Source organism: Dermacentor silvarum, chromosome 3 (assembly GCF_013339745.2).
Source record: "Dermacentor silvarum isolate Dsil-2018 chromosome 3, BIME_Dsil_1.4, whole genome shotgun sequence".
Lineage (NCBI taxonomy): Eukaryota > Metazoa > Arthropoda > Arachnida > Ixodida > Ixodidae > Dermacentor > Dermacentor silvarum.
The window spans coordinates 95,719,953-95,735,505 of record NC_051156.1 but is presented as its reverse complement, the minus strand read 5'-3'; the positions used below and the strand labels follow the sequence as shown (position 1 = coordinate 95,735,505).

Here is a 15,553-nt window from a genome sequence, read left to right as displayed (position 1 = left end):
GTAGCGTTGGGGCATGCAGGAGTGAAGAGTTTTAGAATAAGGTTTTGCAGATGGGGCTACGTTTGGTATGACCTGTTAACGCAAGCTTTATTCATGTTGTACACAGTACTAGAGCACTGGTAGAGCACCAGCATCAGAGCCTTAGTTTGAACACACTTTAATTTGCGAAATAACTGTATTTTCAAGTATCTAGGCGTGATGTTACAAGGATAATGACCTCGTAACTTCCTTTTTGGAGAAATAAATTACTTGAAGTGAGCTTCAAGGATGTTTATTTTTTATTCTGTGAAAGCTTGTGAATAACTTCAAGCAGAGCCCTCTGGGTTGCAAGGGATGCCTCCTGTTCTGCCCAACATGAGTTGCTAAGAGCAACTCATGTTGCCGCAACATCGTCTTCTCTGCTGCTGTAATGTAGTGCAGGCCCTACAGAGCATAGTTCTGCCTACTTGCTGTAGTGGCTGAACTATACATACTTGAGCTAAAACAGCACCTGAGTTAGGTGCAAAAGGACGGCTGCGCAGTATTTGAAATGAGCGTGTCACTGTTCAGAGAGCAACTAGTGTTGTAAAAAGCACTAACACGGAACATTGTATGACAGAAACAAACAAAGACAGTGAGGCATTCTGTAATGTTGACATGCATTAAATATACAATCACAATGCGGTATTATGATGTTCGAATTTCGAACATATTTATCACAATCAGCTGCTCCGCATGCATGTGTAGCTGTTACTGTGATTGCAAATAGCAATATATCATGGCCGCATTGTGGCAAGATAAATACAAATCATGTACATTTCTCCTGTAACGAAAAAGTAAGTTGAATGTGCGCATACGATGTAGTGAACGCGGGGTTCATGAAGTAAGTGCATGGAGCTGTCTTAAAGGCCCTAAAACCTTACATGCTATGTCGGCCTCTTCAGTAACGGTGGCATCTGTCAGGTGCACCACGTACGCTGCTGCGGCAGCGTCTCCCGCAACAAGCGGCACTACGCTCCGCTGCCGAGATTGAAGACGACTGCGGAAGCACGCAAGCCACTTTTCACGCAGTCGTGAGACTGATTTCGTGGCCAAAACCTTCGGCCAACTGGGAAATGTCCTGCAGGAGATGGGGATATTTTTCTGAGTACTAGACCTGCGAAGCGAGCGCTATAGATAAGTACGAGTACACCCGAACCACCGCAACAAAGGAAAACAAAAATAGGCGCTGGTCAAAGCTACGATGGACAGTACTTAATTCCTGTTTGCCCTGTCGTTGCATCGGTACTGGGCGAGCAGCAGGTCCAGCCTGTCGCGGAGTGCGTGCTGGCTGAAGTCTTTTTCTGTTGCCGTTTTCACGTATGTGGCCACGCTTGCCCATCCTGCCTTAATGGCAAACGGGTTTACTGTGCGAACCTCGTGCGACAAAGCGATGTCATCGTCCTGTGAAAATCGCGTTCACGAAGATGCCGCCATCTTTGCTGGTGCCATTTCGAAAATGGTCATCTAAACAAAGTGTCGTCTTTGGCTAAGGCACGCTTCGGCTGTGTTTGTCCTCAAGTTTGGCTTTGCCAGTGGATTCGGCCATCTCTTCTTGCCTGCTTTTGTTCAGCCGAAGCATTTGCGTGTTCGGCCTACGAGCCGTGAAATCAACAATCGAATTCTGAATCAGCGGCGTCTATTAAATCAATCTTCATTACACACGTTAGTTGAGAGAAAGCGATAATTGTCAATCGAGCCCAGTTGGGTGTTAGGTTGGAGCCGTCGCTTCGATGGGCGCCGCCATGTTTGTTGACGCAAAGCTTTTGGGGCCGCTATTGGGGCTCCTGCTAAATCTGTGAAATAGCGTGCCCGACACAAAACCTAAACGCAGTTTGCGTCTCGCACATGCACAGTGACGTCGACGCTATTTCTTTGGGGCCCAAAACATATGGGGCCTCTATTCTAAAACTAATTTTGCAGGCAGCAATTCCTTTACCAGACAGTAAAGGAAGGGCTGATAAATAAAGGAGACATGGCAGCACCAAGGAGTCATCACCTCGCACAAAACCACGCACGGACTTGTAGTGGAGAAGCGCAAGGCGGCAACTGCCAGCACTTCTGGTGAAGGAGCACATGGGAGGGACCACAATACCTACATATCGCAACACGCTATTTATTTAGCAAACTGCGACTGCCTAGCGTCGAAGGCGACTTGCCTGACAAATGGCTCTCTGTATGTGCTGCAGGTGCCGGCTGCGAGTTACAGAAAGCACAGCAATTTATTTGTCTTGCACTTACTGCCCTTCCAAGCAAGAATAGTGCCCACCTGGGTCGCAGTGCTGCAGTCTGCGACGTCGTGCTTGTGGAGTCATGTGGGCACTCACCATCATCATGGTCGTCGTTGTGGTATAGCGACGCGGATATGGTGACAAGAGCAAAAGGCATCGAGGCCTGACAGAGGCTCCTGCTCCATTGAAAGTGTTTGACAATAGCGAAAAGGGCTCCAAACGTTCAAGGCACAGATTGTGCAGTGCCACACATGCTGCCAGAATTGTCCCTGCTTTTCTGGGGCTGTAGTGCAAGGTGCGGTGACGCTGCAAGTATCGGAAGCGGCTCTTGAGGATGCCGATGCAGCGCTCCACCTCTGACCTTGTAGACGTGTAGGCGATGTTGAAATGCTCTTCCGGTGTGTTGAGGGCAGGGTGGTCGGGCGCAGGTGTCATGAGCCATGGCTCAAGTGGATAAGCACTGTCACCTGCACAAACACAGATAGCAGTCATACTATTTCTGGCACCGGCGGAGTCTCGCAGGCAGAAGGGAGAGCTGCGCAAACTTGCTCGTGGATGACCTGGCAAAGGTTGGCCGGCAAAGCCGAGGGTGGTGGCAGGGTTGAGGACAGCAGCGAAAGCTGACGAGCGACCTCAGCACGGACGAACTCTTTTATCTAGCAAAGCAGGGAGTTCATTTCAGGAGTCATGGCCGCGCTCGCGAGGCTTTCATCGGACACAGGTGGGCGCCGTGTGAGAAGACGCTGTCTGCAGAGTTTGTCGAAACTGGCAAAGCTCAATGACTTGAGAAACAGTGCCTGGGTTTTTGGATAGCAGCATATGAAAGGCATCGTCGGAAATGCCCTTTATGATGTGACGTACCTTGTCCGCCTCCTCCATCGTCGGGTTGACACGCCGGCAGAGGTTGACGATGTCCTCAATGTAGCTGGTGAACGTTTCACCAGTTTGCTGGGATCGGCTTCGTAGGCGTTAATCAGCGCGAAGTTTGCGCACGCCAGGGCGACCGAAAACATCCGCGATGCTGGTTTTGAAGCTAGCCCACGTGCGGAGATTGGCTTGGTGGTTTTTGAACCAGAGCTTGGCGACGCCCGATAAATAGAAGATCGTGTTGCTGAGCTTGAAGGGATCGTCCCATTTGTTGGTGCTGCTGGCGCGTTCGTACGATTCCAGCCAATCTTCAAGGTCTTTCTCGTCGGTGCCGCTGAAGATGTCAGGATCCCGCTGACGCTGGGCACCGGCACATGCGATGGCTGGAGTAACCGGTGGGGATGTTGGGATGGGGTCGTCAGGCATGACGTACGGAAGAGTTTGGGTGTGTAATTCCAGGTTGGGGGAAAACCGCAACTCCTCCACCAGAATCTCATATGAATACAGGACAAGAGAACAGCAGGCAGCGTGTCTCAACCAGAACAGCTCAGGCAATCTCGAGCTCGTGCCTCCCAGACGACTGGCGATGTGGCTGCATCGCTGGGTATTCCTCTTCACTACACATATAACACAATATAGGACAAAATGCACAGGCACCGTGTACCGATTTCTTTTCAAGGCAATTTTGTTACTACTGACCCTGCAGGTACTACCCGTCTTGGAAGACCATGCGGCCACTTGCAATGCGCCTGCAAAGTGGCGCGTGACGCCACACATGGGCGTCAGTGGCATCAGCCAGCGAACCGTGGCTCAGTGTGCATGACCCTCATGTCCGAGTCGCACACCTGGGAAAGGCATTACAGAAAAAAGTGTGACAGTGATGCCAATGGCTGTGCATAAATCTTTGCTCCATTATCAGTGCAGTTTCGTTTAAAACTTATCACCATTGCATTGAGAGCATGATAGCCCTTCCGGTACCAGTACGTTGCCTTCTGCGCAGGAGGGAGCTTCGGAGTGACAATGGCGATGAATGTGCCAAGCTTGGCGATGTGAATGGGTGTATTGATATACACCCATTCACATCGCCAAGCTTGCCGTGCTGCAAGAATCCTTGCTTGATGGCTTCTCGGTCGCTTGCGGTGCATGGAGAGGCCACCCATCCTCGCTCTTTCCCAGGACAACAATGGCACGCGCGACTTTCGCGATACACCAGCTCGCAGAGGCCTGCAACATGTCAATCGTTGCCTCGCTGCCGACTGCCGACTAGAAGCTGCCTGTTGCAAATTACCTGAGTGCGCAAAGAACTTGGTCCTCAATGCTTAGGCCCCACGTGGTCAGGGGCTCCAGCAGGTCTGCCAGCTCGCTGCAAAGCAGCCGAACGGTACTCTTTGTCATGCGGAAATGCTGCCGAAAAGCTTCTCCCGTCATGGCTGGGGTGGGTGTGTCGTTCCCGCTGGCATGCGAGGAACCACTAGAGCAACACATTGTTCATGTTTCCGCTGTCAGTTGCTCCAAAACACTGTCACCGACACTTGTCACTTGCACAAGGCGAATCAACAGTCAACAAATATCGCTGCACAAAACCACGTGTAAAAAAACTAGTAGAAACTACCACCCTGCTTGTCTCTGCTACACTTCACCATCAACCGAACGCAAAAATATGTGTTCGTTTATTCGATATGTGTCGGGAGCAGCACCCAATGACACCGGGACGTCAAAATGACATAGACCGGAACTACTAGATGGCGATATTTATTTTCCGATTTTGCTAAAACAGCCTGTCGGCATGTGCTATTGGTAGATGCGTGGCCAAGGCCATAGTATAATAGTGTTGGGTGCCAGTGCATGTGTGCACTTTGCATGGAGCTCTGCATTCGCTGGCACCCTTCTGGTTATACAGTAAAGCCTTGTTACATGAGACACTCAAGTGACTCGGGAAACGTGTTTCTTGTAACCAAAAATTCTAAAAACTCCTAGGAGTCTGGCTAGATCACTTTATTATGCATCAGCATCAAAGTGTGTTTAGACACATCTACAGGAAATTGCTCAGGATGGCTTGAAGGAGTCATTCATAGCAGTCTGTTTTTTAGTGACTGCAGATTGTATTAGCTTTCTTCCCCAGTTCTGGAAGTAAAGCACTTCCTGTTGCTCGCAATACCTTTGAAGGGCTCTTAGATTGTTCGTCAGCATCCACTGCCGACACTTTCTGCCCTACAGTGTCCTTGTCATCACCGTCCTTCATTGGTTCATTCTCTGGGGCACATGCGCCATTTACTTGCGTGAGGATCGCATTATCTGTAACCTCGTCGGAGCACATGAGGTCCTCCACATCTGCAGACACAAACTCAAAATATTCTGGAACCTCTGCGGTTTCTTGGATGCAGGCTCGAGCTTCATTTTCAAGGCAGTTTTCCAGATGATCATCCACATAAGGCCCCTCTTCTGTCGTGTAACCACATTGAAATCCTGCTTTTCGGAAACAGTTTTTCACAACTTAATAATCACAGTGTACCGTAATCACAGCAAATCACAGTATTTCACACAACACACTGCAATCTGCGTTTGGACCTGAAAGTAATATGCATGTGTTATTTTCAAGCAAAGCCCTCTGTCGATTTGCTCAAGGCAACACTTTGGACTGTTCATTGTTTGCAAAATGTCACAATGGGCTGCAGAATACATAGCTTGGCCGAATCGTCACTACTATGCCGATTAGAGAGTGTCCTTGTTGGGAATAGGTTGGAACGCAGCCTTAAGGCCTTGATTCGGTCCCCATCACTCATAAGCCGCATATCGGGCCTGAGCCACCTATTCCCAACTGGATCATTCTCGAAAGCAAAAAGGCTTTTATTCGTGTATTTTTGTTTGACCTCCTCCAAGTGCGATTTCCTGGTTGTATGTAGTGCCCTATCCAGCGACGCTGGCTCGACGACCCCCAGCGGTACGCCCATCTTCTCCTCTAGCTCCCGTCTGAAGCCGTCGAGTGCGCCACCCAGGACTGCGTTCACGATCGGGGAGCCCAGACGCTGAAGCCTCGCGAAGGACTTTACTTGAGATTGGACACTTCAACAATACCATCACCACAGCATGTACAACTAAAAAATGAATCGGGGATTACTGCAAGGTGTGGCTTCAGCACCTGGAACCGGTTCCTGCTCTTGCCTCTGCTGAAGACAGATGTTGCCAAAACTTTTTTTTATACCAGTACATTTCAATGTGCAAAGTTGAGTTTGGTTGAGCAACATTTTAAGAAAACAGCACTAGCTGCAGCACCACATAGGGACAAAACAATGCACATGTGTTATTTTGTGTCACTGTCCTCCTGTAGCAATAGTGCAGTTTTTCTGGAAGTGAAACACTTGGCTGTCACATACAGTATGAATAGACACAAGCCTTTCAGATCGCTTAGAGGTGTCTGCCTCATTGAGTATGACATGCAGAAAATATATCGCAAAGCACGAGTGACAGTTTGTGTCACAGTAAACAAAATGAATGGCTAAGAACATTCACAAGATCGATCCCTAAGAGCGAGAGGCCTGTCTCATTGAGCACGTGTTAAAATATCAGAGCATAATTGACACTGTTGGCCATCAGACTAGACATCATACGGGCACAATTATTGAATAGATCCTTCAGAATGAGGTGCCTGCCCTTCGGAGTTAAAAATGTGTGTGGTTCTTGTGTTAAGGATATCACAACGCATGAGTGACTCGGTTGGCTACTGGACAAGATAGTATGATATAATAAACTAAGATTGAATTGTTGACACAAAATGTCTACAACAAACAATAAATTACATATTTGGCTAATGTCTATGCAGTATAAATCAAGAACCCTTGTACTGTTTTAAAAATCAGTTGCCTTTTTTTTTTAAATGTGCTTTATTATGGGTACTGACACAATAATTTTGAGTCTCATTTTCAGCTTTCTTTGAAGGCCCTTTACCTCTAACCAAGGAAAATGCGCTCTTAAACCTTGTGCCATAAATAATGTAATATAATAGCTTTTCTACGGCCAGGTCAAGTTTCGTTTCTATTGTGGTGTGACAGGCTACATTATGTGGTCTGTGGGCACAGAACGTTGCAGCATTCTGACACTTGCTCCAACTCGCTCGATCATCCAGTATGCTACTACATCAGCCCTCGGAATAAATAGCAGCATACGATGCAACCAAGTGAGTGGGAGCAAAATTTGAAATCGCCTCCGGTGCCTTGAGCGCCTGTCCCTACCTGTTTAAGGGTATAGAGGCTCAAGACCTTTGTGTACCGCAAAAAAATTAATGGTCGAAAATATTTTTTCAGCATCGAATTATTGGCTGCAATTATGTACCTATGCCTGGTGAACATGAAAAAAAATTATTGGGGAACCTGCATATTCTGCAACAGGGCTGTGGTAACACATATAGGTTGGTATGTACTTGGGGGAACTGGAAAATTAAGTTCTTTCTTCTGTACTTGAGGAAATGCAGCTTGAACAAGCATTGCATGTAGTATCTTTAATTTCAAAACTTCTGTTTTTCTCATTGATCCAGCCAACAGTTACTTGAGACTCGGAATAAGTAATTCCTCCTCATTAACCTCATCTGACGAGTTCTGCTCTTGAAGGTGTTAGTGATTTTCTATGAGTGTACTCATCAACTCGTCGAATTCACTTCGTTTATTTCTCTTCTTTGTAGAGCCTCGTTTTGCTTGTGCAGAGGCTGGTGATCCATCATCACATATCTGTGTATTTTGCATCTCATTAGAAGAGAAAGCAGGGTTTTCAGCTGGCTGACCTAGGGCGGCGGCGTAGTGGCTTTCCACAATATTGTCTACAAAAAAATTTGTTACGGAATGTTCAACTGCCATGCCTGTGTTATCTGCATCAGACGGGCACGATGCTGAAGCTGTCCGTGCAGGAGCAATGCTTGGAGTGGGTTCCATACAGGAAATGGGACTAAATGATAAAATGCGAAAACAGAAAATGAGACATTGTTTCATAAATACTATTATAAGCAATATGAAAGGGAATGCAGGAATGCGTAGAAAAGACCCTCAGACCCAGCTATGGGTGATACGCAGCGGCCGCCGTCGGAAACAAAGTGGAAAGGGCAACACTGTTCTAACAACTGTTCGCAGTCCCGCCGGGCCTCTGCAAAGTGCGGAACTTCGCATCGCCAGTACACAGTGACAACATTGTTAGATATTACGTCGCTGGTAACTTTTGCGCCGAATCATTACAAAAGGTAGCACTGTTCCTTACTTCAATATTGATTTATGGTAAATCTTGTAAATCGGGAAAAAATGGGCTGTAAGGGTGAGTTCAAAATAAGTTTATTGGCGCTTGTGGAATATTAAAAAGATATTCAAGCAAACGAAATAAAGCAATAGCATCATCCCAGCCTATGCTCGTCCTTTGTTTTGTTCGTTGGTGGCCTAATAATGTGTCATGCTACTGCCGACTTGAACAACAGCCTCCATTCTTTGAGGCAGAGATGCGTAAAGAGCCTCGATGTATGCGGTATCACGCAGAAGGCGCTTCCACTCATGTTCTATTGCTTCCCTATAGTTGGTCGGAGTTCGCCAACTCTAGGGACCACTTCTAAACGTTCACTTTCATACGGCCCTAAACATGCTCTGTAATGTTCATGTCGGCACCCTTCGCGCACCACTGCAGTTGCATTACCGCTCGCTCTTTCAGAAGGTGCGCCATGTCCTTCGATGTGTGAACGGGAGACAAGTCCTGCTGGAAAAAATAACACCCATCTGGGTGCGGCCCATTCAACACATAGGGGATCATTTGGTGCTCGAGCAGAGTGCAAATACGCAGCACTGGTGAACCTCGCATCAATTCTCACCAGTGGACCTAGGCCTTTGTGGGAAATTGCCCCCCAGACGTTCACAGACACGCGTCCACTGGCGGCCACCTCCTGGATATTCTGCGGACTAAAGCGTGTGTTTTCGGTCCGCCACTCTCTTTTGTTGGTCTCATCGGCTCGAGAATGTGGACTCATCGGAGAAAACCACATACTTCCACTGGCTCTCGCTCCAGCTGCGGTGTTAAGTATCGAACCTCAGGCGAGCTGCTTTGTTGGCTGTGGTGAGCAGAGGTTTCTGTGCGGCAATGCGACTTCGCTGTCCTGTTTCTCTAAGCCTTTGTCGTACCATGCTATCGCTCAAGTTGTCCAGGCCAAGAGCACCTCGAACGTCCTTTGCACTTTGAAGTGGTTTGTCGCTGACGGCAGCCATGATGCAAAGGTCTTGGTCATTCATTGTTGATCGGGGTCAGTCTGCAGTGCAGCGCATCGCTTATACGTCCGTCGTCTCGGTAGGCCGGGAGAATCCGGTTGACCGTTTTCATTGGGCTGCCTGTCACGGGAGCAATATTGTGCTGCGTATAAACCTCTTTTAGACATTTCTATTATATCTTCCCGCTGTTTAAGAGGCGTTCGAGGCATCTTGAGGCTACAAAATCACAGTTGACTGCTCTGCGTGGGCCACTGCAGTGGTCTACGTGAATTTTTCTGAATGAACTTGGTGCAACAAAGTCGCACGAGAGAGAGCTTGTCAATGTTTCAATTTTTCTTTATTCTATTCGTCTGTCGTCATTGGTTCGAGTGCCACCGCTTTTTGAGGTGCCACTGACAACTGCCATTTTCGCCATTCAGTTTCATTGAATCTAATTCTTTCAATGACTAGAAATTATGGAGATACACTACAAAGTCCGCCCAAGCAGCGCCTCCTCTATTTTTTAATGCCAGCTTGATGCGGCCGATCCAACGGTTCACCACCCTCTCCGATTGCCCTTTCCTGCTCATAAGAGATTGATGTAGAAAACTTCCAAACATTTTTTAAGAATTATGCCCCGATCCTACTAGCAGAAACTCAAGAAACTTTTATGGTAAGATCATTGAAGTTAAAAGAAATGTTGCAGTTTATTTACAACCACATAAAATCATTGAAGTTAAAAGAAATGTTGCAGTTTATTTACAACCACATAAACAATTCTGCATACATGCAATAATAGCATTGCAAATGGAATACAATTTGGCAGTATTGGCCTTTTGACAACTCCAGCAAGAAATAAAGCACTGATGTGTATCTGATGTTGCATGTCTCATTTTGAGAAGCTTCATCCTCTCTTCCCCTACCTTGCTGCATTTTATGCTGAAATTAAAAAGTGCATTCCGGTCAAAGAGAAAAAGCGAATCACTTTATTTGTGAGCTCTATATTGTGCTGTGCGTGCCTACCAAGTTCAGCTTGTTAAATGAGGTTTTGAATGCTATCTGTCTTCAGCTTGTTAAAGCTGAAGCAGTATGTGAATGCATCGTCCATCACAGCATTCAGTTCCCTCAGGGCCTGGGAAGGGTAGAGGAGGACCCCTGTCAGTGTACTCCGTGAGGCACAATTCCTCTGGGAGGACAGAATCTTATGCTTTGAAAAGTAACTTCAAACATTCTGGGCACTTATTTTTTCAGCATCTTCCTGGCGACATATCCACAAACATAATATATTATGCAAGAGTCACTTTTACATTGAACCATATCCTTATGGTCCGGAAGTGCATCATATGTTTTTACCAATTCATGCACTTCATTCCGTGGCCCACATCGAGCAGCTCATCCAATTGGTCCTGAAGATCTTTCATCTCAGAGTTGCTGTTGGCACTAAGAAGACTAAGAGACGCTTCCTGTGGCAGGTGACCATGCCAGACTGTAAAAGCTGAGGCAGTTTACAGATATCAGAAACTGTGAAGGTGTATGGTGGTCATTCGATCCACACATCTGTCTGCAGCCCCGGTGAAAATTCGCAACTGGGATTCTACTGGTCCCAGTTCAAGTGATTTATTAGCCAATTCCCAGTAGGTATTGGGACCAGTAGGTGCTGGGACCAGTAGGTGCTGGGACTGTAAAAGCTGAGGCAGCTAGCCACAGCAGTGGCCAACCAGCCACAGGCTTCAATATATCAAGAGATTCATTATAGACTTATGTCCAGCTCGCAAGTTTTTTTTTTTTTTTTCTTATACTTCGAGCCGACGCTTCATATTTTTTCTGAGAGCAGGCGACCCATGTTCTGTATTGTTGCTTCCATGTTCATTTTCTTCACCGCACGACTTTGAAAAGAGCAAGAGTAGAAACAGATTAAAAAGCCCCGATGGCAGGTGCCATAGCACAACTCAGCAGAAACTTGAATGGAAGCCACAATTAAGTGCATGTGAATTAAACCAGCTGGCACTGCTTGTGGGAGCCATTGATACAGCTTAGCAACAGTTCGATGTTTCCTAAATACTTCTTTATCAATTCACCTGTAACAACAGCAACCTTCTCTAGCGTCACTGGCTCTTTTGCCACTTCTCCTAGGCATATTTTTCGCAGCACCACCATGCCTGTGGCGTTCTTGTTCGACAAAACGTCCTTCTCCCACAGAGCTTCAGCTGTGTCTTTTACCACAGCTGTGGGTTTGCTGTTCCTCAAGATTTTGGATGCGCCTCGGCCCTCACGATGACTCCTTGGCAAGGTAGAACTGTGAGAAAAAATAAGCAATATATTGCATACAAATTCATAAAGAGGCAGCAGACGAAACGGAAAGTGAAGGAAAATTTAAAATAAAAAGGCATCAGCTTTCTGCCTAAGGTCAAAGATGTACCTAGCTGGAATTGGGGTAATGGCTTACAGACTAATCTGCTAATACTCACAGTGCCATCATCCAAGTAGGTGAAGTCAGTAGCTGCTGTCGCATTGCTGCTGATTTTGCCTGCAAAATAAAGGTCACTTGATTACGTTTTGTTTTTGCCGCTTTCTGCAATTGAGTGCAACGAAGTAACTTCAGCCTTTATTAATAATTGACCAATAGAAGCTAAAATTGCTTTCTAGATAGAAACGCCAGAAGGTGTCGCCTGCAATTTTCAGCTTTTATTGGTCAATTTATTCACTCTAAAAAACTATATTTATACAACATGCTATATCTTCATTCGATCAGCATAGCAACTTGTGCTCCTGGTTTTGCTTTTAGCACTGTCAACATCTTTACAAATAAGTACATAGCTATGCAAGGTGGCTGCTCACTGCATGAGAATATGCATTCACTGCATGTGTGTGCTCAGTGACACGGATATATGTTAACTAAAACGTGGCAAAGCATTTAAGGTTCACATTTCATGGGCATCCAAAACTACGAAAGGCAAACGGAAAAACATGAAAATGCATAGGCTGGACCAAGGCGTCATGATTATGCATCTGCACTTTTCTATTAAAACTTCTCAGCTTTAGCAATGTTGATAGCCAACAAGGAGACCTGACTATACGTAACATGGTGGTACATCATGAAAGTGAATAGACGTAACACAGGTTGCTATAGCTGAGCACAAATGTGAGAAATGCAGAGGAAGCGCAGCTGTTGCTGCACTCAAGGTGCACGCGACTACTCAAGTACTCAAGGTGCACGCAACTACTGAGGTTGTCATTTAAATTAAAATGTACAAAAATAGCCTTGTCAACCACTTAGTTCTTACTGTAATTAACTGAATATCCCCTTCAGGTGCAAATTAAAAACTGCCAAGAAAATTATAATTCTTTTCAAAAGGAACTTTATTAAGGGGAGATGCTACTCGAAAAAGGTTTTTCTTTATTTCTTGACCTACAACATTGAAATTTTAGATATTTGTAGAGTTTGTGATGCCGGTTTCAAAACTGTAATTGGTTTTCTTGTAGCTACAATAGTTTCAGAGTTCCAACAACTTTGCTAACAGAATATAGGGTTTTTTGTGCACACTTTTTAGCTTATTAAAAATTTTCAGACAGAATCCCAATATAGCTCATTTTGCTGCACATGAGCAGTATATTACTGAAAAGAACCTCAAATGTGGGCATAACATGCTACCTTTTTTAAAAAAATCGAGAGTACCAAATCTATATTTTACATCTCCCCCATCGGCATTTCAAGTTATGAAACAAAATATCTGTAATGTATATTGCAACTTTATATAGATATCAGTACTTTAGAGTGTTTGAAGACACTCTGTGCAAAATTTCATTAAGATAGGACAATTTTAAGTGCATGAAAGTTTGTGCACCACATGTCAGAATTGCCTCAAAATGCAAATTGAGAAAAATGCATTTGAAAGTTGTAAACATGTTTATTCTTCAATATACTGTGGGATTTGCATGAAACTTTGTGACAGCATAGAACAATCCACCCTTTCCACAGTCAGTGCCTTTAAAAACGCCCAGCACCATAGGTTCGTCCTTCTCGGCGCTGGAGAATGGAGTCATTAAGGCGCACTCTCTTTGCCGCGTGGTGACGATGAGCCCTTGCCTCAGCTGTCTCGCATGCAGACATTCTTTGAATTCTTCTGTGGTCACGGGATTGGCCCAAGGTGATCAGTTCATCAGGTGGCAGCACACCAAGCTCTTGAAGGACGTGTTCGAAGCTTGAATGTCCCTTGTTGAACCATAACACAGCCATTGCGGCTGCAGTTTCCACTGCTGTCCCAGATGCAAACTTATGGTATCTTCGACTGGTCGCATCCATCCCCCGAAGCAGAGTCGTGTAGATCCGGCGTTCCCCGAACTCGGAGGCAGAGGACAAGCGTGCAAGCCGAATGTGTGACTCGCTCTCGGAGGAGGAAATGGCAGATGCGAAACCACGTGACTACTGCTAACGTCCGATGTTTCGCCTATCCAAAGCTAAACCGGCGGATGCGCCGGTGGGACGACCGTCCGTTGAGCCGCCAGCATGCTGTGGCCTAGGTTGCCTAGGCTACGGTGGACCGTCGCCAAGAACGGCGACACTGTGCTGGGATGACGTTGCTGGAAACGCTGATCTCGACAACTGCTCCGCCGACAGGGCGCGGGGCGCCTCAGAGCGCTCGACGCGGGAGGAGAGCGATCGAAAAGAACCAGCCGAACGCAAGGCGCGCACCCTCTTTCAACCAGCCGAAGACAACGCCGCTCGCGAGAGCGATCTAGAGCGCTCCGAGGCGACCAGTCGAAGATACCATTAGTCTTCGGACAGAGAAGCCAGATTTTGCTGTTCAAAGATTCTGCAGCATTTTGGGTCTTTCCTTGTAGACAGCGAACCAGCAGTTTTTCATCTGTGAGGCGCTTATATATAGGAAGCACAGCCAACCCCTGAGCCTTTGTGAGGATTGGGGTGTGGTCTGGTGTAGGCTCCCCAAGAGCTTCAGCTCGCCTGTGTTTGCACCAGGAAGTCGCCCCTTCCGGACAGTATCTGTGGCTGCCTGCAGTGTTGCTGGATGATGAGTGAAAGTATGATGCCCAGATAGCACGATACATCTTCAGGAGATCACCCCTGTTGGTGGTTATAGCAATGCGATAATAGTTCTGCAGCTTCTGAATTGTGCCATCTTTCAACTTTTCTCCACGTGGAAGTCGTGTTGGAAGCTTCCTAAGTGCAGTGCCTAGACGCTTGGCTACGTGATTTGTGCATTCCTCCTTGTCCACAACTAGTTCACCATACACCTTGACTTCAGCAACAGCAGTGTATGCTTTGCTATCCCCATCACTGAGGAACTTCGTGAGGCGCAATGGTGTCTCGTATGATGGCGTCCTCCTCCATATACGCAAAGCTGCCTCAGTCTCCATAGCATGAGAGGAGCACTCTGTGTTTTTTTCACAAACGGGACTGTGAAATGCCTGCCATATTTCCTCATCAGTACCCAAGTCTTTATGTCGGCTACAGGCAAGGCAGTAGTTTGAGAGCACCTCAAAATCTAGGCACAAATCAGTGTCCACAGACACAGCAGTGCCTATTCCATTATGGCTTTTATGCCCTCTTTTCTGCCATGTTCCATCATACATGACAGCAACATCAGCTCCATTCCCCTTCTCTTTAGTTATAATCCTTGCCTTCGCGAGATTTTCTTGCACAGCTTTGACAGCTGCGGCATGAACTTTTTTGCCAATTGCAATAAAACTCTTGTGATGCATGGGCATTGGCAAGCCAAGAATAGCGCAAGAACGCGATAGCTGTTCATGTCCGATGCCTATCGCACGCGCGGCCACTACAACTTTCACATTCACGGCGAAGCTGTCACGCGAGCTGCCACTTCGATAGCTCTGTTCTGTACTGGTACCGATCGGATGTCCTTCTGGCACAATACGCCGTGAGCTATGCGCGGCGGAAAGCACTGACTCGGGGCATTCACTGTTATTGCAGTAGAGCTCGAGGAATGCAGAGAGGCCCTTACGTTTGCTTGCGGAGTCGCGGACGACGAGTCCAGTAGTGTGGCACGTTGGACAAACGGCACCGCTTACCATTGCTGTAAGCGCACCGATGTCGCAGATTACTCCGTTCACGGAACCATCACCACTTCTTGTTCTCTCGTTTTCGAAATGTCCTATCTTTTTTTCGGATGCGCTGATAAACTTGATCGCGGCGGCGTCGATATCATCGGAGTTCCCGCAAGCCACCGTGTCCCCGCAGCCCTGATTAGGCCT

The 15,553-nt window shown here is 46.7% G+C and overlaps 1 protein-coding gene across 1 annotated transcript; it reads right to left on the bottom strand.

The window, feature by feature from the left end:
- Positions 1 to 3,907: 3,907 nt before the first annotated feature.
- On the bottom strand, positions 3,908 to 14,845 carry LOC119444577 (uncharacterized). Its single transcript, XM_049664656.1, has 4 exons — positions 13,939 to 14,845; positions 11,791 to 11,849; positions 10,705 to 10,785; positions 3,908 to 3,961 (listed from the first exon to the last, which is right to left on the bottom strand). Exons 1-4 carry the CDS (start codon positions 14,696 to 14,698, stop codon positions 3,908 to 3,910), a joined length of 954 nt encoding a protein of 317 aa, XP_049520613.1. The 5' UTR covers positions 14,699 to 14,845.
- Positions 14,846 to 15,553: the final 708 nt, after the last annotated feature.

Coding starts and splice junctions, on each gene's coding strand:
- LOC119444577 (XM_049664656.1), bottom strand. CDS start 14,698: ATGGAGACTGAGGCAGCTTTGCGTATATGGAGGAGGACGCCATCATAC. Junction 11,850..13,938: donor TCTGAGGCGCCCCGCGCCCT/GTCGGCGGAGCA, acceptor TTTATTTTGCAG/GCAAAATCAGCAGCAATGCG. Junction 3,962..10,704: donor AATTGGATGAGCTGCTCGAT/GTGGGCCACGGA, acceptor TGCCTTTCCCAG/GTGTGCGACTCGGACATGAG.